We start from the raw sequence: 27,896 nt of genomic DNA, 5'->3' as shown, positions 1-27,896 counted from the left end.
TGTCAAATGAGAAAAAAACCACTGATGGGTCTCCCGGTTCCCTGTGGTCTCAACAACACAGCAGGTGTCCTCCATTTGCATCTCCCATGAGGTTATCTCTTCCCTCTCCTGTTGCCGTTTATTTATGACAATGGCCGCAGGTGGAAATGAGATAAATGTCAAATCACCCTAATGTTGAACAAGGTTTATAACATATGCTCCCCGAACACACACACACACACACACGCACACACAGAGGCTGTTGTTGGTGTTTCCCAGTGTATTACTGCTCTATGATAACCTCTGTCCATAGATTCATGTACCGTTAGGTCAGGGCCCTAAACATCAGTAGCCTGTATGAAGTGATGAAATGTACACATTAAAATTCAATCTCCTGCATCAGTACATTCAGTGCTGGTCAGGACTGCAACTATAAATTGCTGGCCATTATTTTCGATTAACCACACTGACACCATGGCCCATCACATTTCTTCCCATTTCAACCCCCTGTCACAGTGGCGCCATATTTTCAGCGTCGTTTCATTTTAGATTGTCCTGAAGCATGATAACATAGACCAGCAAACCTCGGGACACAAGCTACCGGGGTGATTTTATTAACGGCAAAGCTGCGATAGCGGGAGTTGTCTACGTCCTCGGTTGGTATCTCGATCTTCAGGCACATCCTTTCCAGGGGCCTGAAGAGCAGGAGCGTTGTAGTGAGTGCAAAGGGGCAGTGACTTCACAGTTTATCACTGATATGATGGGGAAGTTTAATTCTCTGCATCCCCTGTACAGGAAAATGGCATTCCCCAAACAGTGGTTCAAAGGCAGGAACAAAATGGCTGTCTCAGGTCGCAGATGCAATGTTCTCTTTCTTGTAAAAGATGCTGAACTAATTGGCAAATAAATAAGAAGATGAAATAACCCTCATACATTTATAGACCTTATGTGTTCATATAAACACCTGGCAGTGTGCATTAATTTACTGTGTCAGATTTGCCAATTTTAAAAGCTTTGCATTATATTAAATATAATATGCGAATAGGGTGGAAACAGATATGGTCAGCTGCCAGCGAACATCAGGGATAGCAGATGCTCAACACAAGAGGAGCAGATATACGACTTTGCTCTCAATTGCTCATTCTGTAAAATAATGGACAGTGTCCCAAAAGCAATTAACCACTGCCAGAATTCCAGTGCTATCGGAATTATAGTCATTTCATTCCAGTCATTGTTCAGGCATTCACCTAATAGTCCTCATTCATTTAAATACAGATATGTTCAATATTAAAATCTTTGAATGAATAGCTTTTGAAAGCTATTGAATACAACAAGTTCAAAAGGGCAAAAGACTAAACTGATTCTGCGAAAGCATCTGACTGCTAAGCTCTTGTTTTGACAGTAACAAATGGTTGTGTCTATGCGGAAAGGCCTTCTCTTACTTCTTAATGAGTATATTGGTAATCAATATCTCTCCCTCGCCCACTGGCATGTGACACTGAGGCTGTGACCCAAGTGGGACCCTTAGACGGTGGAGTTGAGTGGGTCAGCGAGGATTGGCAAATCATGCTTAGGCAGACAGGAATGCCCCAGTTTCACCCCGGTAAGACAGAGGCAGGAAATTCAAGCTCCATCTTGGCACTTGCCCCATTGCTGCAATTGTTTCTTTAGTAACCAGGAGGCATACTATTTCTATTCACTTGCATTAAGTACATTTTATCTTTATCTTTATCTTATTTAGTTCTATCTCTTGTATCCCTTGATTTTCCAAAGGTTTGTTTCTCCTATTCATTCCGCAGCACATGCTAACTTGTTTTGGCTTGGACCCAATGCTCTTAGACCTCCTCAAAGAGCTGGGTATGCGTCCCTGTCAAATGCTGCACAAAATGCTTTGCCTGTCATTCAAAACATCTTTGCGGAACCTCTCTCCCAGTGATTCCGTTCTGCTGACACGGGCCCCTTTTTTGGTAGTTTTGTTTTCTTACAGGAAGAGGGGGCCTGGCCTCCCATTGGGGAAGAGGGCTGTTGACCCCACCCTGGTGAGCTCTCAGTCTGACTGCGATGATTTTATTCAGCCCCACTCAGTAGAACAGCGGGGTGTGACCCGGGTCGATGTGGCACTGCCAATGCCGATCCCATTGAGAAATCCAAGGCCCATTGAGAGGCTCTCTACAAGGGTGCCGGATGTTTGGGATCCACGCTGCTGAGTCTCAATATTCAACAGTCAAATCAGTCTGCTGAAAGTGGGTCCGTTTGTTTTTGGGTGGAAACATGCGATTCAATGGAGCTGGCAGGGTACAACAGAGCTTTGTTATCCCTAAAATAAGATATAGTCCTTCTACTTTGGTTCATGTCAAATACACTATATATGCACATCATTCAAGGTCCCTTTTGTTATTATTTAACATGATACAAAGCAGAACAAAGGAGAGAAAGAAGGCGATATCCAGCAAATGAAAAACAATTGGGCCAGGTGCCAGACTCTAGTCAAGCATGTGAGCTCAATAAAGCCCACCGTATCGATTTGTGAGTTATTCATTATTTGTTTTGGATGTAGAGAAAGTTCTTTGGAAAATGATTTTGGTGCGCAGTTCAGACTCTGGAATAAATGGTTTGACAGATCATCAATGACCACAGTATATGATAGTAAATGGCCTGATATTGATTTATTTCGTGATGCCCTTTTCTCTACTCGTGAGCGGTTATGCTTAAAGCAAGACCAAGCACTCTCCTGAGTATTGGATTGTTGTCCACCCTGCTTTCAAATGTGAAAATGAGGATTTATTTTGTCCTGCTGCTTGAGTGATGCTTATACAGAGCATGGATCAGACTAGATGAATGGAGATGGAGAAAGGATATACATCACACTGCACTTAATATCTCCCATGACATCTAACAGCCTTGCAGGTGGTAATATGAAAGCACATAGACCTTTAAAATGCAAAATGGCCGCTTTGTTTACGGCATTCAAAATAAATGGCTGAGGCCCCGCTGTCACTCACAGATGGCACTTCCTTTGAGAAGAAAAAAAAAACATGCAGCGCCAGTGACTCGTTATAATGCGTTGGCATGGCGGCAGCCTTTTTGCACAACCTCCGGAGGCACTGATCGTCACAGAGAGGCGTTGGCATTGTCTTGGCACCGGCCCGACCCCAGGCTCAGAGTAGTAACTGATAGCCAAGCTGGAGCTTGTCAGGCCTGACGCTTATCACTTTTGACATCTGTCCACGCCATCTCTCTTCCCTCGTCTGTAGCCGGCCCCAGAACACTGACCTTGGGATCTCTTTCTCTGTTACTCCCCTCCTCCCGCCCCCTTCTATGGCCTAATTTGGCACAGCTTCCATGTGTGTTGTTTTGAGGCTATCCTTTACCCCTTTAGACCTTGCGTTGTGGTCAGACATGACTTGCAAACCGATGTTCCACGCACTGACAATCCCTCCTGTCTTATGGATTCCTGCTTGTATGCAATAAATCTCTCTTGCCTGATGTTTGTTTATTATAGATTGATTTATGCTAGACAGATATTTAATATTTGTATTTTCCCTTGGATGAATCTGATAACAGAAGTGTTGTGCAAGTACAAAAAGTTGGTTTGTAATTTTAAAGATAATTATGTAAACTGAGGTTTAACGCAAAAATTATTTCTGTTCGCACAAAAAAAAAAAAGAGACAAGCTGCCATACACAGCCCAGTGTTGACAGGCTGGCATGACATGTCTGACATGATGTTTTGTGAGGGAGTTCTGCTGCTGCTGCTGCTGTCAGAGTCCCGTGTTGCTGTTAGAAAGCTCAAGAAAGGGTCAGCATGGCAAGCACATCTAGAAACACATATGCCCATATGGCATCCCGAGTCAATTTGTGTTACTGCTGACAAGAAAAATATGCTGATCCCTCACTTTGACAAACATCGAGGCCCGACCAGTTTAGAAGCAAATTACTTAATCCTACTTTTTTTCGATGAGAACCAACGCCGGCCCCCTGTTTTGGAGCGAGGGGGGGTCTCGTGGGTCTATGTGTTTGCACGAAGCAGCTGAGAATATTAAAAAAGCTAGTTAGACTCCCACATTGCTCGCAATCAGGGATCATTTTTGCTGAAGAGATTTTTGTGACTGAGTCACCGCTTGAATAAAAATCCAGAAATCGGTTGCATTTACAGCCGAGTGTATTGCTTTTTCCCGGGCTACATTGCACATCCTTTTACATTATGCTACTGTGACTCATCAGCAGCCCTCACCCCCAGCCTCCCTCATGAGGTAATTAAGCCCCTGGTTGTTTGTTTAGCTGTCTGCATGTGTGTCCTGTATAAAACATTGGGGGGGCATATGTTCTTCCTACCATAAACCCATTGAAACAGCGGGACATGAGTGGTGAGGTGGGGTCGACTTTGTGTGTGTTTGTGCGCTCTAATTAGGCAGGCAGAAGTGTATTAGCCTCACTGGGCAACAGCCAGCTGGGAGCATCTGGAGTCGTCTTTCATACTCACCAACTTCCCCGCTACACACACACTCGTCGACACACAAAATTAGAAACGATATCTATGGAACAGCGGTGTGATAAGGGAGCGTAGGTCAGGCATGACGGGTCATATGCACAGCTATTTAAGTCTGCCACATTTTAAGCCTCCCTCACATCTCAGCCCCCACCCATACACCGTCTGGACTCCTTGTTCAAGAGTAGCGGTGCCTCTCTCACGTCGCTCTCGAAACTGGAATGCCAACAGCAGAGAGTGGGGGACGTCATCCATTCCCAACAGCTTCTGCGCTCCCAAAGACGCATCGGCGCTGTCTCCAAGGACCAAAAGAATTTAGTTTCAAAGCCGAGTCAATATCTAAAATAATCCTCTCAGCCTCTTGCACTCACTCTGCTTTCTGTGTTTGGTTTTATTAATGGTAGATGAGATATTTTGTTGTTTTTCATTGTGGGCATGTTATTTACTTTTTTCCTTTTAAACCCACTTTTTCTATTGGCCAATGTCTTGAAGCTGCCCCTGCTATACAAACAGAAGTGCTTTCTTTCTTTCTATCTTGTTAATATCAATGACACTTCAGCTGCTCCCACTCACTGCATTCCTACTCACGTCCAACTCGGCTTCCTGCGTAGGTGCACACAGTCACCACTCCAGCAGATACATCACTTCCTGTGTATCAGCTCGATATATTAAAAGAAATACCGCTGTCACACGCTGTTGAGGGGGGGTAAAAAAAAAGCCGAAAGACTGAGTTGGCACTCTCAGTATTTCTCCTGTACAGAGAGCTCAGTAAGCCAGCTGAAATAGTGTTTTCTCTGTGCTATTGATTAGCTGGTTATGCCATGAAAAGCCAGGGACAAGACAGCCACTGAGCTCCCTTCCTCTGGCTTACCACCGCATTCTAGTGTGTTTGCTCTCTCATTTTTCTCTCGCTCCTTACTTTTATGCTACCCCCCCATATATCCCAATCCTTTCTGTTTACTGTATTTGTTGCCCTCATTCTTGTGCTATTCTTATGTGTTTTACTATGCCGCTCACAGAGAAAAAGCCCGAGCAAGCCGCTTGCCGGGTTAGATCACAGGAACCCAGCTGTTCACAGTCAAGGACCACTTCTTTTATTAGCCGTCACTAGGCCGACCCGGTGCGGCAGTGAGAGGAAAGAGAAAGAGTGGGTGGCAGTAGGAGGAGCACAAAGGCAGTAGGGGGGCACAGATTTCCCAGCTGTTAGTCCACAAGCTCTGCCCCCCTGTCAGAGATTAAGTAGATCAGCGGGAATGCAAGCTCGTACACAGAGGCGAGACAAGACAGCTGACAGAAGATGGATTGAGATGGTCCTCCTCAAGGGTGATAGGAGTTGCTCACGAACTACCATATTTCAAGTTTTTTGTTGGCTGAGGACTGTACAGTTTTGCACACCACACTGCTGGAATGTACAGTGGAATAAGGCACAAGCCAGCACGCATGCAACGCCTTAATTCCCCTACAAATCCCCCACTCCAGCCTTGCATCCCTTTTATTTTTCCCTACCATCTCACAAACCCACGCCGCCTTTCCGTCTACGGAGGACTGTTTTATTAGTGTACCCAGTTGGAGGGACACAAAGGACCTGAGTGTAAAATTATATTTCTAGCTATATAAACAGACTTCCATTGTGCCATTTTTACGATATTATTTTCATTAAGATTGCAGGGTTGGTTTTTCTGTCTTTGTTGTGCTTCCCCCCCCCCCCTCTATATCTGCTTCAATTCTAACCACAGTGGAAACAAAACCACTCAAAAGAAGTGGCAGCGATGAGAGCAGCAAAGAGTGCTCTCATTTTGTATGATTAAATTTACTGTGACAAGCAAGCATGCTGTGTTTTGGCAAAACATGTTGCAGCAGGAACCCAGAAACTTGCGCACAACATGAGGTGTTCAAAATAGGGTCTTCGGCAAGTCTTGCTCAAAGTCCCTTTTGTGCTCAAAGTACTCAAAATGCCTGTATTGCATTTGCATATTTATGAGAAATGGGTGTCACAGTGATTAAGTTAACTAGGAGCCAGTTCTGCAGAGTGTGGATAAAGAAATCATATAAAATGTGAAAGTCAAAGGACGAGTTCTTAAAACATATCTGTTTCAAACTTATGGCACATTTGTTTAAGTTCAGTTTAGAAATTGGCTTCAGCCGGATGGAATGATATTTGATGATTCATATCAGAACATGGTCCAATATCTGCCGTGATTTTTGGAAGATAACATGACAAATATCAAAACATTCAGGTAGCCAAGTTATCATGCTCAAAATGAAGAACTGATGCAAATCTAGTGCCTGAGCAGTCAGGAAAGACATTGTCACCACACATCCATGTTGTGTTTATTAAACATGGATCGAGTATGGACTTCATTACCTCGAGCTTGAGACCAATGTAGCTCAGCGGCCCCAGACATGTAATTAGAGTTCACACTGAGAGCTGACTCTAAAATACAGTCATTATCCCGGCAAAAAGTACAACTTTCCAGGTCACATCATTTTGTTTGCAGCAATAAACCAAGTTTATTTCTGCATTGGGCCACCATTATAAAAGCCCCAATCCACTTGCCAGCATTTTATGGTGCACGGAGTGATTGGGGGCTCAGAGATTCAATAAAAGAGTGGTAACACAATTGGCTTAACGCAAGGTAACCGCGAGTCTGACAATTTGTGTGGAATTTGTGCTAGATTATAGATTCATTTTATATACCAGTGTGTGCGATGTAAGCGTAGAAAAAGTTTTCATCACCTAATGTAACAAGCGCCTCCAGAATGAAGCCCCAGACGAGGGCACCAAATTCTTTACAGGCCCCTAAAGAGCTAATCAGACATCTTGCAATGAAACACTAGAGTTTATATTGGGCCTTCTCACACAATAGCCCCAGTGTATACTTGTTGTTGAGCTCAAAGGTCTCGGCAAGAGTGAAACTAATCTTGTCCCTGTCTTGTTGATTACTGGATGCAGACAGGAGGGGAAGAGGCCATAATCTGACGGAAGTTTGTCATGATAATGTGAAAACGTCCCGCAAAAAATTACCCTTGGAATGTGAGCTCAGCCGTGAATTTACAATCAACTTCATTTCCCCCTGCAAGACTGCTGCATCGGCAAACATCTTGTAAATATGATGTCTCAACCATTTTTCAGGGACGCCTTTTACAGTGCTCCATTGGGTTGCATCTTTTGCATCTTTTATCAGGTTAAATTATATGAGAACACATATTCTAGTATGTGTCAGTGTTTTGTTAAAAGTAAATTAAACCGCTGTGAAGTTTTGTATCGGATCGGAACATTTTGTCATATTGTTGGTACACTGATATTTAATCTACAAATCTTCCTTTGAATTGCTCATAATGGAGAATTTTTTATAGAAAACAACTGATTTTTTGACCATATATACATGGTCACTATACATGATGAAAACACTATAAAGCTATTGAAGCATTTGGTGACAAAATTGACGCTAATATTGGAGGGTTAACATTTTTAAGTCATCCTTTTGGATCAAATCGATTGAATGATGGCACCAGTTGAATGAGGATTCATGGGAGGATCCTGCTCAAACTTTCAGCATGACGCATTCTGTACTTTCAAAGAGTATACACTTCATCAAACACACCAGTGAAGGGGAAGGGGAGGATGACCCCACTCACATATACACAACACTGCTGGCACTGTCACCAATTTATCACACGTAATTTCCTCAGCTCTTGACCTTTGACTCCTCCCTAGGGCTGTGTTTGTATTGAGGGCAACCTGCCACTGTCTGAACTGTCTGTCTCGAGCCTCCCTAGAGGGACACAGCAGTGTTTGCAGGAGGAATATGCTGCTTAAGCCACCGATGGTGAATCCACCCTTGTGCCCAGCATGTGCTTCTGTCCACGTGGGTTCGTCTATCATTGTCTTCTCGGCCCTCTAGTGTTTTATGCATGCTGGTCATTAGCCACACAATGGCCACTTATGATGAAATGTCATTCAGGTCAATATGTCAGCAAACCCTTGGGATGAAAGAATGGAGGGTGGAAGCAGAAAGTGGTGTGCTTTGAAAGAAAGAAAGCTGGGGCAAACGGAAAAAAAGAAATAATGGAAGGGCCATGGATAGCTTGCAAATAAATGAGACAATGTACAACAAATGAAGAGGGGTCTTGTATGTTCTTCATTACGAACAAAGAATCACCAAGACAAGTTCAACCTGCCTTTCTGAACAGTGACATGACAAGCGAGCCCAATGACTCAGAGCGCCCTGACCTCTGGTGCTTCAAGACCGAGTAGAACAAGCACACTGCTCCATGCACGCACCAGCCTTACCGCTGCAGCTCTAACTGAGGCACTAGCTCCATCCAGTGTATGCTTGCTCCCCTCCCCTTACATCACCACGTCTGGAGGCGGAAGGTGGGGAGGGGTCCAAGATTAATGATGGTGCTAACCGCGTATTTATCATCCGGCTGGAGAGTAATGCGACACCTTTCTAATCTGAATATATTTCATTGGGCTGTTATGGCACTCAGCCCTGGGCCCCATGTATGTGCGTGTTTGTGTGTGTGTACTCGCACTTGTGTGCGTCACTGGAAGTGTATTTGAAAGTTAATCATATCTGCACAAGTTGTGCATGAGAATGCGTGTGCTTGTAAAGGCATGCGAGTACTTTGATACCAACCAGCCGCCATAAACGCTCACACTATCTACCCCTGTGGTAATTAGATAAAGATGAAGTTCCTCTTTCCAGCACGTCGGGGCCACGCTCCCCGAGATCCTCCCCTCTGATTCTCAGCAGCCTTATCAGGTGGACACCTTTCTTCCAACCTCCTCTCCCCCTTTCCCTCTCATTCTCCTGCTACTTCTTTTTGGCACTCAGCAGAAATCAAGATGGATGTCTAGCCAACAGAGATGGAGAGATGGGGAGATAGGGAATGTGCAAGGCCAAGATGGGGCCTGATAGGGCCCGGATTGGGCTGTCACCCGTTAGATTGTCACCAGGGCTGCTAGAACTATAGGGGAACTTTGGAGTAGAAACTAACTGGTTAAGAGGATAATTCTGCTGTGGGTGGTTTAAGATGCGTAGATAGCTAACCCACTCTTGGGCAAGACCACACAAATGTATTGTAAAATAATTTGGGTTTCCCACGTTGTGTCATATTTTCAGTAATCTCCCGGTCAATGAATGCGGTAGAATATCAAAACAGGACAGCAGATGTGTATGAAATCTGTTCTGCACACATATCTGTTCAGGCTCTACATATGGGGTCAAAGTGTGTTCATGTGCATTTGTACCAAGATAGCATAAACTGGTCATGGGGAAAAAAACGGATTTGCAAAATTCAGGGACAACATAGAACATCTGAACAAACACTGGCCCCATCAATAATTACATGTCTAAGTCCATAGCTAATTACAATCATTCACAAGGTACAGCCTTCATCTTAAGACAGTCTTTGTACTCCATCTTAATCACGCACAATATCGAGCACACGGGCTTACATTCAAGTCAGCAATCGCAGCGGTGACAAGGCCGTTGAAATTGATGCTGAAAATGAGTAGACACATGGGCACGCTTTCTCGCACAAAGAGGTTTTCTCTCGGAGATTATGTGTTTTGCCTTCTTGTGTACCCTTTGCCAATCTTTCATTGATGCAAGTGAATGTATTTCAGACTGTGCAGCTTATTGTGCGCTTCATTGTTCAAGTCCATTGTATGGCAACAATGGGAAAGAGGGAGTTAGACGATGATTTTTCAAGTGAGAGATTTGGATAAGGCATCCTACCCACTAACGAACCTCCCCAGCTACCCATGCATATATTAAAGCCATCACATCGATACAAGGTACATTTAAGGCTGCCAATTTAAAAAGAAAACCATCTTGGATTCACTATGCTTGAGATAGATGAGGTGGCGAGATACTGTGTTATGTTACTATGTTAAAATGTGATACCACAGTCCAATAACAAATCAACACTGAAGCAGTTTTGACTTGTTGTCACTGGTGGCTCAGGGACAGATTTCTCTCCTGTACAGGATCCTAGTTCATTTTCTCGACAGTGCAGGAGCCTTTCCGACCTCCATCATGTCAAAGAAGAGTAATAGGTCTGGTGCTTGGAGAGCTCTGACTGACTCATGATGTTTCAGTGTCATTTCAGCCCTGAGCATCTTTGGCCAGACTTCAGCACCATTCCCCACCATAGTGGTCATATGAATACCCAGAGGGAGGGACAGTTTATCTGTAGCAGTTAGCAGCTGGTGTCTGCCCCAAAGAATCCAATAGCCCCCAGCTACCGTTGCCACTTCAGATGCTAGTCATTGAGCAAACAAGTCAATCATCTGCAAGCCAACTGCCTGTGACTTGCCAATGTCCCCAGTGATCCGATATATAGAGACGAGAGGGCAAAGAAGAATCACAGCCTGTCGGGTCATGGAAATTAGGTCAAAATGCTCATCAGAAAACTATCGAGTCTTGCATCATGTTCTAGTAATTGTCGCTGTTGAAATAGTTGGTAGTGACAAAAGATGTCGTCTGGAATCCAACCCCGGTCATTTTAGCCGCTGTCGATGGCCAATTTAGGACTGTGGATCTCATAACTGAGTTTGGAGTCTTTCACAAATGCTTCATCACTGAAACATGCAAGTAAATGAGCCTGTTATACAGTCATGTTTTGGAATTGCAAAGGAATCATTGGCCACCCAAAAATGTAAAAATTGTTAGGAAGGAAATTTAGTAGCATTCTCTCTGGACTGAACTGGTGGTTATTTTAGCCACAATAGCTTTGAAGATCTTATAGACTGCAAAAATGCAAGCTCCTTTAAAGCAAATGTTACATTTCATCTTTTAACCACATCAGAAATTCAATTTCAATGGTAAACATTACAACCAATAATTATTCTAGCTTCTGGAAGGCAGATGAAAAGATACACATCCCTCTTGTATCTCATCTCTTATCTGACAAGACTGCTTTAGATGTGGCACTGGAGACCTAGGGGCTGACACACCATGGCGTCAATGAAAGCACGAGTTTGAAGAACGACAACCGTAGTTGCATTAACTCACTTGCTGTCTTTTGTTGTTGGGCTAGAGGAAACTTAACGGTTATGTGTGCACACAAATGTCCCTTCTATTGGATTCAATTAGCTTCACCGAAATGGGAAATGTTTTAGCTTTGTAGTGTTTTTCTTTCATCATGTAGCACAGCCTAGTACTCTCAAACGTTTTCCTTTAGTTTGTAGCTGTATTTGTCTGACAATGACAATGTTATCCAAAAATAGCAGTTGGAACAACTGGAGCAGAATTTGCATCACATTAACACAAAGACTGTACATATCTCCCAAACAAGTTTGCCTTGGCTAAGCAAGGGAATTATCAAGTAAATAAAGAAGAGTGATAAAAGCCTGCTCTAAAATATGAAAAAAAACCACTTCAGAATGAGAAACTAATTTTAAATTTTACAATTGCTCACTATTGGAGAGCAGTGAATGTCCAGTCAGCTAACTCATCCTAGAGAATCCTTAGTAAGCCACACAAGATTTAAAAACCACCCCCTTCATGTTAAGATGTAACATGATATTAATTCTTAAAGTTTGGACGTATGAAAGAGCACAGTACTCTTCTGTGGAAAGTCACTGTGTTTACTCATGACTGCCAATCAATTCCTAAAGGTCAATTTCCATTAGATGGACTTAAACAACCATGTGGCAAACAAATGCAATCCAGACAAAAAAGACAAGGTTAAAGTCTGCTGTACACACACACACACCGACACTCTAACATGGATACTTGCATACTCCCATGCATGCGTAGATAAATATGTCTCTATCCCCGTAGTGCCCTCCTTGGCAAAATCTCAGTGCCAGTCTCTTAATTAAATGCTCAATTAGGGTCTTTAAATAGGTAATTATGCAGTGCCTAATCCCTTAGCTCCTGGGCCCTATCTCATTTAGATGACACTTGGGCAGGCAAAATGGGGGGAGGGGAGGCAGTGGCAAGCACCGGGGCCTTCGTTTCTGTCATCAAAGCCCCTCCGTAGTGGAACAGGCGGCCCTGTTAATGATAAGGCACATCCAGAAAGTCAGTCCACAGCGACTCCCAGTGAGGGCCACTGACAGCATGGGAGATGACAATGTCAGGCTTGACAGTGTCTTAATCATGTTTGTGAGTGTTCGGGGGTGGATTGTATGGGGCTGGAGGAGCTTGCATAAAGGTTTCTAAGAGGAGGTTGGATGTAGAGTGAAAGGAACAAACACAATGTGTGATGTGGGTTTATATGCATTTTTTTACGACAATTTCCATGTTAATTTTACATGAAACAAGGACAGGAGGGAGAAAAAAAAAAAACCTTCCAAATGTCAAACTGTATTTTCCTTGACGCCAGGCGTGGACAGAAAGGTTTTGATTTCCTGCACTGACATTTGTTTGAAGGTGGCATTTGATTTGAATTTCAATCTCCAAACTGGGCGGGTAGAAAATGAGCTATTAATTTGTTTTCAGCAAAATGTCTTGTTTGAGTGCCACAATATACCATCGCTGACCTGGGAACTGCTCTTGCTTGGTTGCTAACGTAGCACTGGCAACCATTTGTCTTAGTGAAACGACAAAGGGGGGATTGTTGCTTTTGCCTTGGGGTGGACCATTGCTTTCCCTGGACTGAGTTGCACAAGCAGCCCACGCTGCCTTTCATGAGAACAATAGCCTGGCTAAAACACCTTTCAAGGGCATCTTAGAACCAAAAAAAAAAGCTTTTCAAACCTATTAATCAGCAGCACTCACATCAAAGAGCTCAGTAAACTTTAGTAAGGCTACTTGAACCACTGAAATATTGAAACAGCTTTCGAAAATGCTGTTCGTTCCCACCCTGCATGTCCTTTGACATTCTTATCAGGATATAGATGGAAAAGCAGAAACAACCCAATTCCACCTCTATCTGTCCATTCAGCAAAAACATCTCAAATCTGTGATAATATTTTTTGTCCCGTTGCCCTCCCTGTTGGCACTGATGTATTTTCATACAAAAAGCTTTTGATAAGCTGCTGGTTGTAACGCTGCCTGTCGGTTCTTTCAGTTGTTCTCTCAGGCTTTCTTATCGAATCTGAGTCATGGCAAAAACACCAGGGTGCATAATAAACTAAAAAAAACAAGAATCCCTGTCAAGGTCCTCATGAACACCGGTTTGCCTAAGTCTGCAAACGCTCATACTGAAGTGAGACAGGACAACATTCATGCATTATTGGAAGCCTGTAAATAAAACATAACTCATAATGTTCATATTAACACGGCAGCATTTCCACCTTTTTAATGTGGCTTAGATTAGCTATCTAAAGATCAGCTGCCCGTGAAACAGCGTGCTGCATGATGAGTACACTTATTAAAACATCCGCCGCATCACCTTAGGAAACAGATAGCATACAGTGTGCTAGGCTAATTGGAGGGAAATTCATCCGCCGTTGCCTTAGTGCAGTACAGCAACCATAATGTGGCGTTACATTTTAGCTCAGGGTATATCAAGGCAAATTAGCATTTAGATAATGGGAGACACTTGGCATTTTAATTATTTTGCTGCCCTATGAGTGTAGCGCGTGTGCCCCGAGCACCTCCTTACATCCTTCATGTACGCCTAAGTAGTGCATTTACATACCAAACAGCTTGGCTTGTGTACAAAAGCCACTAAAATGTCACCGCCGCACAATATACCTTGGTGTTCAATTGTTTGGAAATGATAAGGAGGCATATTGTTGTTGACTTATGCCACATGTATTAGGGGCCAACACAATTTCCAGGGCTGTATCATTCAGTTATTTTCAATAGAAGAGTGTTCTGATGTTTTCTGCCATGTCGGCGAGAGGCAGCGGAATGCTGTTTTGTCTGTTCGAGGGCTCTGTACTTTCCATAAAACGACATGAGCTCAGGCTGGGAACAACCTCCCTCTCACACTCCTTCCCCGCTCATTCTCTCTGCCTCACGGAAGTGAGATTATTCATCCTCCCACAGACTGTTGCCGTGTTGGGGGTAGATGTCAAAGTGCCAGGAGCATGTGGTGCAAAGGGTATGCGAGCCTGCGCGCTCCTTGTATGCACCTATTTAGTACACATGAATGCCGGGTTTACATTTGTGAGCATGGATGTGTGGGAGTTGCGTGCCGATACCGACCCGAGCCCCAGATTGTGCTCTTGTTTCTTATTCTGTCGTTTTTCGTTTTTTTTTCACCTGCTGTCATCTTTCCAGCTCCCTCCCTCCAGGAAACAATACCTTTAGACTGTCAGAGTGGCCTCGCAACCATCATCTCCTCCTCAGCAGCGCCTGCTCTCCCTCTATTCCTCTCTTCCGTCGCTCTTGCTGTTAGGCGTACAAGCACAGACGGAGCGTGAGAAAAACTGGCAGCGAGGCACATTCCCTTGCTTCCCTCCCTCTGCCTCCACCTCTCCTGCTCTCTACCCTACAACGTTCTCCCCTCTCCCCTCCTTCCTTCCTTCCCCCTCCACATTACCCTCCCCCTACCCTCCTCTCCCCCCTCTCTGCCTCGTTGCTCCCCTTATCCATTATATTTCCACCCCTCTGCTCCACCCTCCCATCCCCCCCCACACCTCTTTTTTTCTGGTTCATAATATGTAACATGATTTAGCCCTCCCCTGTTCATGCCGCATAAATTTAATCCCAGGTTGGCTGCTGCTACCATTTTTTCCTCATTACCCCCCCCAATCCTGCCACACTCGCTGCTCTCAAAACAATAGACTCCTCAAGATACAGCCTGTTTGCATGATAACCCCCCCCCCCCCCCCCCTACTCAATGCTGATGCGCAAGGTCAAGCACGACCCAAGTGGCACATGCTCGTACTATAGTAGCCGCCCACACTGTGCCAAGCAAACAAGTGAAGGCCTCCCAACAAGTAGCCAATCGTTTGAATAGTTTACCCAGCTCTCCCATTTGTCCAAAGGCTGATCGTACTGGTTTTATCTGCTGCCCATTGATGCCATCCATCAGTTCGATGGGTAGCATGTGCACCTGTGTCGTCAAGGTCAAAGGACACTGCAAAAATGAAATAGTGCTTTTTTCCCCTTCTCAACACTTCAGTGTCCTTAAAACTAACCCCGGCTATGTAACCTTGTGAGTGTGTGTTTGTTTGTGACTGCCTGTGTGTGCACTGTGTGTTTGTATGCTTTCAGAGAGCAGCACAACAGGGCACCGGGATAATCAGTCACTAGACTGCAGGTCAGGGTCTTGCACTGTGGGGACCATCCATCTGAACCCAACAGCTGCTGGGAAATGTAGTGAGAGGAATGGGACGAGAGAAAAAGATGGGCGAAGAGACGGAGAGAGAGAGAGAACAAGTTGCGAGGTAGACCAGGTCGTGAGAGAAGTCAAGGAGAGGCCGGTAAAAACAAAAGAGCACACGCAGAACGAGTGGGGAGGAGGAGGGGCATCTGTGAGCCGATGCTACGTGGTGGTTTTTGTTTCTCGAGTAAACGCTCAAGGTCAGTTTGGGTGGGCTGAATTCTCGGGAGGACACAACCTTGCTCTTTGCACCCAAACAAGGTAACGGTTTTCAAATTGCAACATCCTCTCCTTGACCTATGTATCCCCATACAAGTTCGTTTCTACAGCCATTTGTATTCTATGAAAAATGCATAACCCCTACGCGTGTCGTACTTGCATAAAATGCAAAACTATCACATTAACGGCCCGACAATATCATCCGCTTGATAACAGTGTTCACGAGTGAGGTGATAAATGCTGTTTTACTCCGTTTGTGGTGTGACATTTCGAAGTCTGTGTCATTTCGCCAACAAAGAGGGGTCGACGGCTTTGAAATCCCCGGGTGCTAACGTGCAACGGACGCACAGCAGAGATGGGATCTTCATCGCTTCCTTGTGCTTCAGCCGCAGCAAGTGCTTTTAAACCAATTATTAGACAGACAAATGTCATCAGATGCAATTAGCTTCCCGCTGTGCACTTCACGTCGAGGCGATCCATTCATAAGAAAAGAAGATACAACCGGAGACATCAGTTACGTCTTTGGCAGCGTTTGCTTGTCAGAAATTAGTCAGGCTTGCAGGCAGAACTGTAAACCCTGACTTTTCTCACACAGAAAGTCAGGCGCTACCACCCAACGGATAGTTTATGACCGTGGGAGGCTTGTCAGGGGAGGCGAGGAGAGGAGGGGGAGTAAATAAATAAGTATAGCAAATAAACTCCTCTGATGTGTGCTTGTCAGGGTCTTTCATGTGGAGGCTGCACTTGAGGGCATAGCTTAGCTTAGCTTGAGGGATGTTATTACACATGCCGGCTGATCGGGAGCGATGTTTGAGAAACGGCCTTGTCACTCGGTCTTAAATCACACCATCGCGGGATGGAGAAAGTAGCATTAGATGGGGGGGGGAAATGAGTAAAAATACAGAAGAAGAAAAACACGAGGGAGGAGCGGTTTAGAAAAAAAAGATCTAAGGGAGGGACTTTATGCAGATTGACAGACTTTATATTGTGGCAGTAAAGAAAGTACCATGTGAAACACATTGTGACTTTACCCAAACGTAACCCCTCTTGATGAGGATGTGGGGATTGGCAAAGGAAGTGGGCGGGTGTAGATGTATGAGGGAGCCTTTGATGAGCTTATTTCATAAATCTGGTCATATGATGTTCAAACACCCCCTAGGGGCACTGTGAGTGTGTGCCTGTCACGGGCAGACATGTTTTACTGTTACCAAATCTGTTGAACGAGGGATGTGCTGATGAATAGCAACCCGTGCCCTTTTATGTGCCCTTTGACATCGAGGCCTTCATTTAAGCAACACTGCGTCCTTAAGTAGTTGAGTCCCGGCTCACTCCCGGCTCCTGAGCCATTTCAGAACAACCGACCTACACCAGGACGAGGACCCCCTAGTTATTAAAGAGCAAGACAAAGGAGGGCCAACACAGAGGGCAGGTCAAAGACACCTATTGCATAGGCAAGGAGGGAGATGTGTCGATGCCTATGTTGTTTTACATAATTGCCATATGTAATTAATTTGAAACCTAACTTTCGTACATCATTTTCATAATGCCACTCCTAATCTAAACATCAGAGCGCCTGTTTAAATTACCCATAATGTGTGACATTTGCAAAACAAATTTTTCTAAATAATACAACAGCAAGTACTATAATGTATCCCTGTTGGATTTCTGTAGTGTAATGCGTGTGTGTATGCGTGTGTGTAATGACACATAATGGCTTATAGGTCTTCATTTATTTTTCTGAAAGCTATCAAATAACAAAAATAGTCGTTTTAAATGTATTATTTTGCATATAATATTACATAAATATGCCACAGTGAAGTAGTATATTTAAACAACAATGAGCAACAAGGACATATAATACTATCAAATGATATAGTATGGATAATAACTTAGTATAGCATGTTGGAAATGATGTAGAGCGAAGTGTAGACCGTGTGTACATTTCAGCAAAAGCATTATTTAATTTAATAAACAACTCTTTTACAACATACTGTGCTATGTTCCCCGATTGCCCACTATAGGGCCATAAGCAGCGTGTTCTATTAAAGAATGACATATAATGTCAACAGCAAAGGGAGGCGGTGTCGTTATCTGCTGCAGCGCTGACTCGTCTCCACCTCGCTGCGACTTAACGGAAGCTCTTCCCCATGTTTCTGAAGCAGGGTCTCTCTCAGCATCAGGGCAAAGTCAACACCAGATCACAGAGATCATTCCAGTACCAACACACTACTACAGCCCTGCATATCATTGACGATTCTGAGCGTCTGTGTGGGGGGTAATTACCGCATTCTTTAACTCTGCCAGTCCGGAGGGAAATAGGAAGTGCTGCCTCATAAAAAGAAACTAATTTTTATTTGCTGTGCCTGGCTGGGCATGATACTAGGCAACTTTTTTTTTTACAACCCAGTGCAGTATGGATCACGTCCTCTGTAGTTCTGCTGTGCTTTGTCCTCGCATGTGTTGGGCTAATTACAGAGGGATTGGCCTTAATAGATTTGGTGGCATTTTCGCGGCTGCTTTGGTCCGTTAGGATAACATACTGTGAATCCACTTCCTTGTAGTTCCATTCAGTTTGTGCATGAGCCTGAAATTAAAAACACCCTGTGAAAATCCCCTGGAGCTGGCCCGCGTGGTATTAGTCAACTTTGCACGAAGGATGGGCATAGTGTGGTACAACTTGGCTGCTCAAACACATGTTGGATCCTTTAAAAACGACACCATCGGAGGCATTCTTGTGTCAGAACTCGTCTCTCACAGTTTGTACTCTGGTTTTTCCCCACAATATTACAATATGTGCAAGAACACGGAAAAACAAACATGTCGTGAAGCTGATGTTGTGAACCTGCCGCGTCGGGGAGCTCATAACTATTCTGCCTGCATTCCTTCCCGCCGCACGTTTATTGCAATATTGCTCAAATATAAGATAAATAGGACTGATTCTTTTGTTTTTTATCCCCCGGAATAATATTGCTCGTCTAAACAGACAAACACGCTCAACGCGCTCGAATGAGAATAGAGCCCGGCCATTATGGAGAGCATAAACATCCCACCCTCCTTCTCATTCACATTTCTGATAAGGATCATGGGGAAGGAGAGTAGACAGCTCAACAGCCCCTTTCTTTTTCTTGCCATACACTCCCCCCTTTTCTAATTAACATTGTGCATGTTGTCAGGCTTTGTTTAATAATGCATGATTGCTATCAGCAGCAAAATCCTTTGAATGAGGCGCCACTGAATGAGAACACAATAATACCACCAGGGGCTCAGGAAGAAAGACAAGATTGGTTTTTTTTTTTCCCCTTTCTATTGTAATAAATGTTCAATAGAAAGCATCAATGCCACCAAATATATGAAAGTGAAGATGCAGAGCGCAACGCAACATGGCCATGTTGGGAATAAAATGAGCAAAGGTGATGCCACCTTTGTGGGAGCCTTTTGATGTGGACAAATGGGAACGGAAAGGGATATTTGTCCTCATGTACATGCTCATACATGTAATTAATGCATTTAGCACAAGCTTTCATGTGACGATGCTGCAATATTTAGGCTAAATCCTTTGAATGCATTGAACAAACTGGTGCTTATCTGCCAGGTCTGGCAGGTGGTTGTCTCCCCTCACCACGTTATGTAGGAATTTGCAGTGCAATTTCCTTATAAATATAGAAAACACTAGATATCAACCCCACGTATAATTACTTCCATTGTTTGGTATAAATCAAGGTTTTTGGGGGCTGCTTACATTAACTTCTCCTTGTAGTTCTCACATTGAAAAGCCTCTTGGATGTCTCACTGGTGGTTACACAACATACAGATGGTTTTGTTTGCTTCTATCAGCGTGTGTCTCTGTGTGTGTGTGTGTGTGTGTGTGTGTGTGTGTGTGTGTGTGTGTGTGTGTGTGTGCGTTGCCGGGCATCAAAGGGAGTTCCGTTTCTTGTGTGCTGCCTAATGTCACGTCATTATGGAAATTTACACATTAATTAACTCAAAGGCCACCACTTAGATTTGGGGGGGTGCAGATGCGTGAAACAATAACGGGAGGAGACGGACGGTTGTACCTGCACTACGTTTGATCACGCTGCAGCCTTATCACCTCAGTCCAGTTGATTCCAAGCAAATTCACAGTCACTACAAACGCTAGCCGTGCTCAAACGTATGTATATATATACGCATTTGTGTGTGTGTGTGTGTGTGTGTGTGTGTGTGTGTGTTGGTGGTGGTGTGCGCGGGGGATGAGATTGCCTCAAATTGATTCCCTTCGCCGCGCGTCCCCCGCTCTTGTGCTTGCTGCTAGCCCTCGGGCGCTTCGAGACAGGTAGTCATGTCTATCTCCCCCCAACACAAATCGAGTGTGACAGGTGCGCTATCTTCCCGTCTTTTCTGCCATTTACAGCCCACAGAAATGAAAGAGGGAGAGCTAGTGGCGAGAAAGAGGATGATTGGTAACAGGGAAATGAGGTACTTTGTCATCATCGGGCTTGGTGATTGGGCTTAGAGAGAGAGAGGGGGGGCTTGTTTTTCTGTTCCTTTTTTTTTTAGTGGGTGGCAGTCAAATCTGAAGATAAACAGGCCAATAAATATTATTCAGAGCAAAAATCATTCCTATGCACGGTTGCTGCGCCCCTGAACAGCCACTGAAGCTGCAGAATCCCAAAAGCTTCAAATGACCCGGCATGCTTCTGTGTTTGAGCTCATAAAGTGTCTGAAATGTCATGCTACACAGACCATGTGCCGGTTCGCTCACAGCTGAGGAAACAACATCCATGCAGAACAATGCCGGCGCACTAGCTAGCACGCTAACCGGCGGTACAGCATGTCATCAGAGCTCACACACTTGGATTAGCTGGGAGGCGTGTTACGAGGCGAGGACTACCGCAGCGCATCCATCACTAAGGATCAAGCTCCGGCTTAAGCAAATGCACGACAGGGATAGAGCCGGTCTGCAGCTAATACTAGCTCACTGTATCACATTGATTTTCACAGCCGATGTAATGGCCCTTCGATAAAGGCCTGAGACATGAATGGCAACACTTAGCCACTCTGTCTTATAGATTTTATTCGTTGCTTGAGCTGCGCGGGATGAAAGAGAAAGTGTGTGTTTGTGTGTGTGAAAGTTAAGCCACTCCATCACTTTGTATAGGCACTTAGGGCTGTTAAACCATCTACTATGGATTCCATGTGGACTAAGAAGCATAAATATGAGCTCCGGATGAATTGGTTTATTGAATGCGTACTTGATAACGTACTGAAACTTGTAGCACCTTGTATATGCACGTGGTCAAATGTACTTGAAGTCCTTTTAACTATGAAATAGCTTCCAGCAGTTATGAACATATCCTGTAGTTACCGACGTGCAACAGAGGGCGCCTTTTCTGTGAAACATATCGACGCTAATCTTGCGAGGACTTAAAAAATGTACTCTTATTATACGGCGTATTTAATTGGCGCTCGCGACCAAAGCTGTGAAGACAAAATCTTATTAGTCCACCCTTTCATCTGTGTGGTTTCTCCCTCTCTCCGTTGCGCTCTCTATCGCTCTCCCTCTCATGCACACGTGCACACGCATTGTGTGAAGTGACTATTCCATTTAGAGAACTGTCAGAACATACCCCGTGAGCACATCAGCCTCTTCCTATCCTCTGTCAGCTCCAGCCGAGGCTGTGTGGGGGTATGTCAGAAATGTGCAGGGATAGATAAAACCCGTGGAGCCAAACAGCTTTGTTTCATTCAGTCCTTCTCTCTCTCTTCCTCTCTCCTTTTTCCCTCCCCTCTCCCTCTCCCTCTCCCCATCCCTTCTTGCCTTTGCATAGGCTGTGAATACCCTGCATCTGAGAAATCAGACCAGACTGACTCACAGGGCTCTGTGAGCCAGCGCCACCGAGGCTGCCAAAGCATGCTGGTGCCAAGCTGTCCCACCATGCACAGAGCCAGACCCACACTGCTGCTGCTGCCGCTGCTGCTTGTCCTGGGTCTGTTCCTCCACCTCGCCGACGCTCAAAGTAAGTGGACCGTTGGCTTTCACGTTGGGCCTCAAGTGTTGTGTGCTGCTGGGTTGGGGGTGGGGCGGCAAGGTGAGATCGTCACCTTAATACCTCATGTAACACACATGTTCTATAGAGTAAGACTTCTGATATGCCAGGGAGGTAACACCACTACCATATAAGATGGGCACACATCATGAAAAACTTACGTTGTCAGTGCTTGTGCACATACATTTAGGGATTTGGAGTGCTGAGCCAACCACAAACTGAAATAAGACAACCCAGTCAGTTTTTTTTCACTAAATCACACAAAACAAGCCATTCAGATTTAGCACAAGGGATTTCACAACACCAAACATTTAGCAGTAAGTGAAGCTCCATGACATTTAATATTATAGCAGACAGTATTTGTCTTACATAAAAAAATGTAATACAAAATGTAAGGTTTTAGCAAAGGACTCCACTGTTAGGAATATAATAATTGGGAGAAATCGGTTTTGGTATGAAATATAAGTCCACTTTGATTTAAAATTGACCTTCACTGTGCAGAATAATGTATGTGCAGAGTTTGGACTAGAAGACGAGTATGCTTTTCACATTCTTCTGCTGAAGGGCAACAGCTTCTGTGTGTTCACCTTAAATCTGAGGTCAAGATGTGTATACTGGATGATTTTGTGAAAGGCGTATCCTAAAACACATCTGTAGGGGGTATTTAAAGATAGAAAGTCAATATACAAAAAATGTTTTCAAATAATATCGGTATCCTTATATGCTCCCCCTCTCACACACACACACCCGGAGATACACACACACACCTATATTGCACAATGATCCATCTCTTCATCTCTCCACACTATCAAAATGTCTTTGAGTCCATATTTTCCAACTACATTCTTCTGCTGCAAAAACTATCATGTGAACCAGAAACTCTAAAGCCTCAGCCAAGAATTTCATCACAAGAAGTCATTGGAATTGAGTTACTTGACATCAGACACCTGCCCATTGATGTGTGACAACAGTTTTCAAACCTCATTGAGCTCTGGTCCTGCATCAGAGCGAACCCCCCCCCCCCCCCCCCCAATCCCACCCACACCTTTTTTTTTTTTTTACACTAAGATCCATGAATCATTAGCTTCTGGCGTCACAGAGGGACGAATAAAAGTTTTATTGCTCCCTTTGCACCGACTGAAATCCCCTCAGTTCAGCTGAAGATCTCTGACTGAAGGGATCATTCACCCAAGGTCATATACAACAGAGCCCCGCAAAGTGAAATTGATGGGAGAGATTCACAACTTTGTGCTTGAGAATTGTTCCCTGCAATCTGTTTCAAATGTGTTTTATTTTTCTCCGCCGCCTCCCGCCACATATGTCTCACAGCGGGGAAGAGGCAAGCGGAGAAACGGCGTCTCCGCTTATCCCCCGTTTTTATGTGCAGCTCCAGGATTTATTGACACAATTTAATTACGGGGACCTTCCCAAAACGGCATTAACAGTCGATAAACGTTACCATTGAAGGGGCTCTTTAGTAGTTATCTTTTCAAAAACTCTCAGCTTCCACAGTCTCGTGTGAATTTACATAACGGCATTTGATGAGGGGAAAAAAAAAAGTCCCTTCTGCCAACTGCCTCGATGAAACCTCCACTCTCGTGTGTCCAGATACAACTGTCGCATTTGAGCACAAGCGGAGTCAGCAGCCCCCAAATCTTGACGCCTCTGTACTCAACACCTCCCCCCCAAATTTCCTTCCTTTAGCTGTCTGGCGGTGAGCAGCTGCCGCTACCTCATACCCTACTTAGACAGCTGTGCTGGGTCATCATTCCGAAGCCAAAACAAACGTATCGTGATGCAGCCACAGTGGCTGTCTGTTAAAGGCCGAGGGGGTGTGTGGGAGGTCACGGGGGTGAGGTGTGTGTCCTGTCTGCAACCGAGGTACGGGAGCCACAACACCTTCGGGCGCTACATATTAGCCGTGGGATTTATTCCGCTCCGTTCTGTTGCTGCACTGCCTGATCTCCCACATGCACATGTTTGTTCCTCCCCTTCCCAACTCCCTTCTATTGTTTTTCCTCCTAATCGCTCTCTTGCCATTTCTTATTTGGGGTTTTTTCTTTCTAATGTGTTTCCGCCTGCGTCTCTGTCCCCGCCGCCTTCTCTGCTTGCTGTTTGGAAGCAGTGCAATAGCCCCTTCCAGCGACTGAGCAGCTTCTACATTTCCCCCCGCTGTGCCGATGCATATGCATACCCGGGCACTTAGCCCCTAAAAAAACCTCCACTCAGTCCAGACTAACCCCCAGCACCAAAACACAAGCTGCATTTAAAGGGAAAGCTGCCCTCTGTTGGTGCTGTGGATTAATTTGGGTGAGACGGCCTCCGGCTATGGACCTGGTGGAGGATATTTGACATTCGGGAGCAGAAAATGGCTGAGTCGGCCTGCTCAACAGATGGCACGATTCTCGCAGCCAATCCTTCTCACCGCCCCGCACAGTGGACACAGCAGCCCCCTCTCAAGAAAAACGCCAATCAGGGCCCCAAACAAACACACACATTGTTGTTATTGTGTTCGTTTCCGGTTGAGACCAGTAGTATCGCCGGGACGGACGTCATGGATTCACAAAAATGATCTTAGAGGACTCTGTATTCATGCTTCTCTTTGGTCTGTTGGTTTGTTTTCACTCTGCCATTGTTTTCTCTTTGGCCTTCTCTCTCTGTTGCTCCCTCCCTCTCTCTCTCGTTTTCTCCTTCACCATGTCCCCCTCGCTCTTCAAATGCGGACCAATTAATTTGTGTGGCAAATTGGGCTTGGCAATAGCTTGAAAGAAGGGCATAATTGTCCCCGGTGAGCCAAAAGGACAGATCGCGAGAGAGAGAGGAAGAGCAGGGTGGCGACAAACAATCCCTCTGTGTCTTTCCCTCAACAGTAATGTGAAAGGGAAGCGTTGGGCGGATGAGAGGGGAGCGGGGGGGATTTAACATCTCCACCTGTGCAGGGATGACGCGGGCTAAAACTTGGACATCCGCAACAAATAATCTGGCTGTTCATTAACGCGATGGATGGTTTCACGACTCGGACGCTGAAATGAGGAGAAAACATACCGTTAGTTAGAGTGTTTCCCAATGTGTGACTAGAAAGTTTCCCCTGAGGCGTTATTTTGTGATTGAGCTACATTAGCTTTTTTTTCTCCCTCCAATAAAGTCATATCAAAATACAGCTTCATAAATATGCTTATTGAAATAAAGTAAGACATATCTGTAGGGAAACCGGCTTGCAAACACCCACACGCTAACCGCCCCATGCTGTGTTGGATGTCATGCCATGTCAAACTCTGGGCCTAATAGTGTTTTAATTGATTCCTCTCCTTGCTCGTGGATGGCATGGTGAGTCCCAGCAAGCCAGTCTCTTTAACACGTCAAATGAGTATCGACAGGCCCCTTCAGTCCCTCTAAACATTAAGATGTTAATACCCAGACCTCATCTCTCTCACGTCTGCGTATTTACCAGATATAGAAGCATATAGAAGCACGCACGTCCACCAATCAAATGTACGCGCAAATCCTTTTGAGCCAGCAATCAAAGGTGAGCCACATGAGACGAAAAACAGCAAATCGTCTATTGATGTGGCACTGGAGTGTGAGCAAAAAGCAAAATGGAGGAGGAGAAGTGCAAACTTACACACATATTTTAATGCAACAGCAGGAAGACGGTCACGTCTTCTCACTGAGAGACATTTTCTCTCTGTGAACACGTGCATTGGACATCGGTTTTCTGAGAGCAATCGGTTTTCCATATGTTCGCCATAAAAAGGCGCAAGTTGCACATTTATGATCTGAGAGCGTCTACTGCTCTACGAGGAGACATTTGTTGAGCAGTATGGCTGTAACAATCCCACAGCATCTGCCTGCGTTAAAGTACGTTATTTTGTGGGAGGAATGCAGATGATCAACACTAGTACTTGTAGTGGTGTTTCTATATTATCTGTATATTTATGGACAAGTATATAAGCATAGACACACACGGAGAGAAACGAACACATGCACACACGCCCCTAAACAGGATCACCTTGTGGTGAAGTCCGAAAGCTAATGACACTCTATTCCCCAGATGATATCAGGCTGTAATATGTGTGCTTTATGCATGCCTGGCCTAATATGAATTATTGTAAAATAGTATATTTGCATATGAGCTTCCGGGCTGTACTGAAATTAGCATTTTTACAACAGCTCAAATTAAATCCCTCTGCTTAATTTGCCTGCATGCTAATTTGATTTAAATTGAGTCTATTCCATTCCCTTTTACACTCATACCCACACAGTACTAACATACAAACTGTGCACACACACACACACACACACACACACAGCACATACTCTTAAGTGCTGCAGCCTACATTTACCCCCCACACTCACTGCCTGGCACGCATTGAATTAGACACAGAAATAAACACACATCGTACATGTTTGTGTACCCACGTAAAATGATGTTGAAGCGAGAGGAGAGCTGAACTCAGAGAGGGTTTTGATGCGACCTTAAAATCTCCGTAATTCCCCCAGTCTGCCGCCTCGTTCATCATCCTGCCGGACACTGCTCAAGTGGAAATCTCATTGTTGGCTCCACTCGTTCATTTCCAAACAGGGCTTAGTGCAGTGCGTCTTTAAAAACGGCGTCGGCAATCGGAGAGAGAGCGCTCATCGTGCTCACACTTGTGGTGAAAAAACACCTTCCTTGAGATCGCAAGCACTTAATTGCCATCTAGTTGTTTGGATGAAGACCTTGTGACAAGGCTGCGAATTTGAGATAAAACAATGTTATCAGTGCCCAGCAAGATGCTCACAGGTTGAACTAAATGTTTCATTGCCTGTACCACATCCTTGTCAACAATATGCCGTGCAATTATGTTTAAAGGTTGCATCAGGCCCATCATTAATTCCATGAATGCCAATTTCTCTGGCAACTATGCCCAAGTGTATTATTTAAGGCCATTAGTCTCATCTATGGATTGCAGTCATTTTTTCTTGCACTTAGGGCACAGAATCACACAAAAGCCAAGCAATTTTCACCACACTAGTGCCCCTCCCGCTCTTAAGAAAAGCAGATAATCACATACAATACGGCGATGTTGTACAGGCCCAGATGCAGATAATTAAAGGCTAGCCATCCAGCCACTCACACCATGTCTGAGTGCACATATGTCTTCAAGACACACTTACTTGAAAATGGTGGGGCAATTAAACCATTCTGTACCACTCATGTCTAAAAGTGGGAATATTGACGGAACAAAAACACCATAATCCAAATTGTAAATCCATTGAAGTGGCAAATCAACAAACTCCCAGAATCCCTTTCTTTCGATCCCTATACTCGAATACCTATCATGCTGTGAAAAGTTGTGGATTTGGGCTTTTTTTGAGGTGCCAGAAAAACAATGGAGGACCATGTTAACGCAGTGCACCAGTCGAGGTCTTTATACTTACAGGCTCTTTCCCTAACATGCACACTCCTCACACAAAGGCTACCTTGTAGCATGCCTTTGATGCCCGGGATCAGCCGGTGAGCTGAGCACAATGCCAGCTGTTTTGCATCTGCTGGGCTTACACTTGGCGGGATTCAAGCCTTGCTCGCATATGTACTAAATCTGATCACCCTTCAAACGCTGTGCCAGTGAACTGTGTAACAATGCAGGTGTTTCGTGACATTGCTCCCAGTGACAGTGCAATTCATAGATTGATGCTGTAGCTGCAGTAATGGGATTACTGGACCAGTCAAGTCTGAAATACATCAGCGTCGCCTGCACAGATGATGTTTTACCGCAGTCTGCAGTGTGAACAATGAAGAGCCGGAGTCGTATCATCTACACGTGCAGTAATCAAAGATGGGGGAGTAAATGACTGGATATTCAAATGACAGTCTGATTAAAAATGTTTTTTTTTTGCTTATCCCTTTTTAAATACAAGAATTCAAGTCAAAATATCACTGTTTATGGATAATGTCTATTGTGT

General features: G+C 44.6%; 1 protein-coding gene across 6 annotated transcripts in view; it reads left to right on the top strand.

The window, feature by feature from the left end:
* The window catches only part of LOC311009243 (receptor-type tyrosine-protein phosphatase delta), a 309,638-nt gene that overhangs the window by 200,375 nt on the left and 81,367 nt on the right, over nt 1-27,896 (top strand). For all 6 annotated transcript variants that reach the window (XM_084003278.1, XM_084003277.1, XM_084003282.1 and 3 more), the window contains exon 10: nt 21,732-21,920. In XM_084003278.1, coding sequence (XP_083859404.1) covers nt 21,815-21,920 — 106 coding nt within the window. In that variant the 5' untranslated portion in view covers nt 21,732-21,814. The remainder of the gene's footprint in view (nt 1-21,731; nt 21,921-27,896) is intronic.

Source organism: Eutrigla gurnardus, assembly GCF_963514095.1.
Source record: "Eutrigla gurnardus genome assembly, chromosome: 23".
NCBI lineage: Eukaryota > Metazoa > Chordata > Actinopteri > Perciformes > Triglidae > Eutrigla > Eutrigla gurnardus.
Note: the sequence above shows the minus strand (reverse complement) of the source record. Positions and strands in the feature narration are given on the sequence as shown.